Source organism: Ovis aries, chromosome 5 (assembly GCF_016772045.2).
Source record: "Ovis aries strain OAR_USU_Benz2616 breed Rambouillet chromosome 5, ARS-UI_Ramb_v3.0, whole genome shotgun sequence".
Lineage (NCBI taxonomy): Eukaryota > Metazoa > Chordata > Mammalia > Artiodactyla > Bovidae > Ovis > Ovis aries.
In genome coordinates this window covers 6,464,924-6,469,582 of record NC_056058.1, presented here as the reverse complement: position 1 = coordinate 6,469,582, position 4,659 = coordinate 6,464,924, and the positions used below count along the sequence as shown (strand labels likewise).

General features: G+C 64.1%; 1 protein-coding gene across 1 annotated transcript; it reads left to right on the top strand.

Annotated features, from left to right (window-relative positions):
* Positions 1 to 1,978: 1,978 nt before the first annotated feature.
* Positions 1,979 to 4,361, top strand: KLF2 (KLF transcription factor 2). Its single transcript, XM_015095770.4, has 3 exons — positions 1,979 to 2,148; positions 2,333 to 3,158; positions 3,678 to 4,361. The coding sequence occupies exons 1-3, from the start codon at positions 2,074 to 2,076 to the stop codon at positions 3,851 to 3,853; spliced, it is 1,077 nt and encodes a 358-aa protein (XP_014951256.2). The 5' UTR covers positions 1,979 to 2,073; the 3' UTR covers positions 3,854 to 4,361.
* The last annotated feature ends 298 nt before the right edge of the window (positions 4,362 to 4,659 follow it).

Sequence of the window (4,659 nt, the reverse complement as noted above, 5' to 3'; positions counted from 1 at the left end):
AGCTACTTGTTCGAGGTCACACAGGGAGTGGTCAGTGGCTGGCTGAGCCTCCACCATCACAGTGGCTGGCTGCAGGAAGCATGTTGGAGCTCAACTTGAAGTCATGAACTGTGATGGACTGAAAGCACCTCTGGGTGCCCCACAGCTGGCAAACAGGGCTTATCAACAAGTGTTTGCCTAATCCACAATCTGATGAATCATAATAGGATGGCACACCCCTGAGGCTCCTTCCAGCTGGGAGGATCCAGGACTGTGGACCCCAAAGAGGGTCTCTTGGCATCTGCGGGATGGCAAGGGGGTCCCCCTGCAGTGGCCCTGGCTTTGGGGGGGGGGGTCCAGACTCTATCCGTGACAAAGTCTCCGGACCCCAGGGAAGGTTTTCAGGTTAGGAGCTGCCTGCACCCCTCCCCGCCTGGCTGTGGGACACTACCTGATCATGGACACCTCCAAGCCTGAATGTGAGTGCTGGTATCAAGAGGCCAAGGCTGGATACCGGCTCCAGGTTACACCATGAGATACTCTCCCTTTGATAACCACTTGGCTCCCCTTCCCCCCACATCTTGACTCACACATCTCCTCTTGGGTGAGGTTCAAAATTCCACACATTCTCTCTCTCCCCGTCTCACACACACTCACGACCTATCTCCAGCCCCTGCTGCTGCTGCTGCTGCTGCTAAGTCGCTTCAGTCGTGTCCGACTCTGCGCGACCCCATAGACGGCAGCCTACCAGGCTCCTCCATCCCTGGGATTCTCCAGGCAAGAACGCTGGAGTGGGTTGCCATTTCCTTCTCCAATGCATGAAAGTGAAAAGTGAAAGTGAAGTCGCTCAGTCGTCTCAGACTCTTAGCGACCCCATGGACTGCAGCCCACCAGGCTCCTCTGTCCATGGGAGTTTCCAGGCAAGAGTACTGGAGTGGGGTGCCATTGCCTTCTCCGGCCCCTGCTTTCCCCTAAATAGCTGTTCATTTGACATCTCCTCCCCACCCCCCACCCCTCATTACAGTGAAAGCCTCGAAGGCAGGGATTTGTCTGCCTGTTGGCAAATGCGTTTCCAGTGCCCACAGAGAACAGCACGCAGTAACAGCAGAAGGGACAGTCCCTTCCTGGCAGGTCCTCAAGCATGGTGTGAGGCACCTAGGGGGCCGTGTTTAAGAGGCTCCCAGCGGAGGTTTGTTGCCACCGGCCCCGCTGTTCTGGGTCTATATTGTCAGATTCCTTGTCTTGAGTCTCTTCACTTACATGAGTCAGAAAAGGCACCAAGCCTGTGGACAGCTGTCAGACCTCAAGCCTCTCCCAGCACGTTCGGAATCTCAGTTTCCCCTCCCTGAAGGGCTTCCTTGAGACGGAGCCTCTCAAAAACTTAACACTTCTTGGTATCATCATGCGAGCAGAGTGGTGGACCTAGCAGTAGATCAGGGCTTGGTGGGTCCCAAGGAAATGAGTCGCTGAGTCTCTCCATCCATCATGAGTCCAGGGAACACCACCCTGAGCTCGCCGGACCCGTTACCCCCATCCATCAAGGATTTGGGGGACCCTTCTGTGACTGCGGGGCCCATCTCCCCATCCGTCAGGGATCCTGGTCCATTCACAGTCCCGGGTCCCCGACGCTATTCCCCGCTCCGGGTCCTCCCTGTCCTCACGCAGGCGGGAGCCCACGAAGGGACAGCGGGGATCCCTGAGCGTCACGCTGCTGTTGTGCGGCGTGTGTTGACGCCGTCGCCTGGGAGACGGGCGGGGGCGGGCCCGGGGGGGGGGCGCGGCCTGGCTGTTGGCGCTCGGGGCCGAGCCGGCCGTGCAGGGCCCTGGCGGCCTCAGTGGCCACGGCCGCCGCCGCCGCCCGCCGGCTTATATACCGCGGCTAAATTTAGGCTGCGCCCGGAGCTCGTCCCCATCCGGGACGCGTTTCCGCCGCCGCCGCCTTGGCCCGGCCCCCGCGCGCGCCGCGCCTATAAGGCTTGGGCGGGCCCGGCCGCGGCCCGCAGAGCCGTCCCCGCCCGCCCGCGCCCCGACCAGCCCGGCTTCGGGCAGCCTCTCACCGGTGTCCCGAGTCCGCGTCAGCCCCAGGTCCCAGCCATGGCGCTGAGCGAGCCCATCCTCCCGTCCTTCTCCACTTTCGCTAACCCGTGCCGGGAGCGCGGCCTGCAGGAGGTGAGGGCGGCAGGGACCGCGGGCGGCGGGGGCGGCTGGCTCAGGGTAGCAGAACGTGGGCTGCGGGGTAGGAGAACGCAGGCGGCAGGCACGGCGGGCTCAGGGTGATGGAAGGCGGGTAGCGGGCCGCGATCCCCACCCCACCGCGCGCTCACTCCCGCGCCTATCGCCCTGTCACCCGCAGCGCTGGCCGCGCACCGAGCCCGAGGCAGGCGGCACCGACGACGACCTCAACAACGTGTTGGACTTCATCCTGTCCATGGGGCTGGACGGCCTGGGAGCTGAGTCCGCCCCGGAGCCCCCGCCGCCCCCGCCGCCCCCGCCGCCCGCGTTCTACTACCCGGACCCCGGCGCGCCGCCTCCCTATGGCGCCCCCGCGGGCGGTTTGGTGTCCGAGCTGCTGCGGCCCGAACTGGACGTGCCACCGGGACCCGCGCTGCACGGTCGCTTTCTGCTGGCGCCGCCGGGCCGCCTAGTGAAGGCTGAGCCCCCCGAGGCGGACGGTGGCGGCGGCGGCTACGGCTGCCCGCCCGGCCTGGCCCGCGGACCACGGGGCCTCAAGCGCGAAGGCGCCCCGGGCCCGGCAGCCGCGTGCATGCGAGGCCCCGGGGGCCGGCCCCCGCCACCGGCCGACACGCCACCGCTCAGCCCTGATGGCCCCGCGCGCCTGCCTGCACCCGGCCCGCGCGCCCCCTTCCCGCCTCCCTTCGGCGGCCCGGGCTTCGGCGCGCCCGGGCCCGGCCTGCATTACGCGCCGTCCGCGCCCGCCGCCTTCGGTCTCTTTGACGACGCGGCCGCCGCCGCGGCGGCTCTGGGTTTGGCGCCACCCGCCGCCCGAGGTCTCCTCACGCCGCCTGCGTCTCCGCTGGAGCTGCTGGAGGCCAAGCCCAAGCGCGGCCGCCGGTCCTGGCCGCGGAAACGCACGGCCACGCACACCTGCAGCTACGCGGGCTGCGGCAAGACCTACACCAAGAGCTCGCACCTCAAGGCGCACCTGCGCACGCATACAGGTGGGCGCCGAGCACGGGCCGGGGACCACTGCGGGGGCGCGCTAGCGGAAGGGCGTGCTTAGGAACCCCCAGAGGGCGTAGCGCGAGGGTTGGGCAGGGGGCGAGGTCTTAGAAAGCCCCCTGGGGGCGTGGTTCGGGAACCGGGGGCGTGAGTGCGCCCCTAGGATCCTCCTGGGAGCGTGGCTCGGGACTTTGGGCAGGGGTGAGCACTTAGGAAACCTAGGGGGACCCTGTGTCTCGGACTGTTGCGGAGAGAGTGCAGGCTTAGGGGCCCCCTGGGGGCGTGGCTCTAGACACCGAGGAGCGTCCGGACAGGGTGCGCCTCGGACACCCGGGGAGTGAGGATCGCGAGACCGGGGAGTGAGGGATCCTGTGCCTAGGATGCCTACGGGTTCAAAAAGTAGCCGGGAGCACTTCGGAGAGCTGGTTAAGGGTAGGATGTGCGCACCCGAGTAGCCACTAAGCAGCGGGGTGAGTACCGGAGGAAAACTAAGACCCGCTCTCGCCCTCTCCCTGCAGGCGAGAAGCCCTACCACTGCAACTGGGAAGGCTGCGGCTGGAAGTTCGCGCGATCGGACGAGCTCACGCGCCACTACCGCAAGCACACGGGCCACCGGCCCTTCCAGTGCCACCTGTGCGACCGTGCCTTCTCGCGCTCCGACCACCTGGCGCTGCACATGAAGCGGCACATGTAGCCCGGACGCCCCCCACCCCCACCCGCGCGCGGCCGTGGCGGGTCCCACGCGCCGGGCACGGCCCCCTTCCAAACTGTGACTGGTATTTATTGGGCCCAGAGGACCGGGGCCGGGCACAGCGTGGCCACCGAGGGGGCGCCCCTCCCCTACCGCCCCCCCCCCCACGATGCCCGACCCCCAGCAGAGACTGAAGGCCCGGTGGGAGAAGACCACGATCCTCCTTGACGAGTTTTGTTTTCAAAATGGTGCAATAATTAAGCGTCGTCTTCCCCCAGCCCCACCGGGTCTACACTAGAGGACCGAGGCTTGATGCCTTGTGAAAAATAACGCCTTAACTCGTACTGTGCAACGGTTTTTATAATATTGTACATAGAAACTGTGACATATTGTATTATTGTAAATAAGACAAGTGGGCATTTTGACTACCTAGTAGAACATTTTTATAAGATTTTGCTGTTTTTTTTTTAATTAAAAAAAAAGGTTTTGCATCGTTTGAAAAAAAAAATCACAGCTCTGATCCGGCCTCTTGGATAACTGGGGGCTTGGGACACTTGGGAGGGGTGAGAGGATGTGGGGACAGGCAGCTTTTAGATGGAGGACAGCCTGGCAGAGTCTGGGTGAGGGGGAGGGGGTCCTGCCCCAGCTAGCACCCAGGGTTGCCAGTTGCAGCCCCCAGCTGCCAGGAACCTGTGGGTTTTTCTATAAATTTAAACACTACATTTTAGGACTGAAGGAGCTATTTTAAGGTTGTTCCCTGAACCATAAATTGCCTGCTTTTCCCTAGAGCTGGAGAAACTGCTTGCTAG

Bases quoted from the DNA above. Each gene is read 5' to 3' on its own strand.
- KLF2 (XM_015095770.4), top strand. From the start codon at position 2,074: ATGGCGCTGAGCGAGCCCATCCTCCCGTCCTTCTCCACTTTCGCTAAC. The intron at 2,149-2,332 runs GTGAGGGCGGCA...TGTCACCCGCAG, and splicing joins GGGAGCGCGGCCTGCAGGAG to CGCTGGCCGCGCACCGAGCC. The intron at 3,159-3,677 runs GTGGGCGCCGAG...CTCTCCCTGCAG, and splicing joins GCACCTGCGCACGCATACAG to GCGAGAAGCCCTACCACTGC.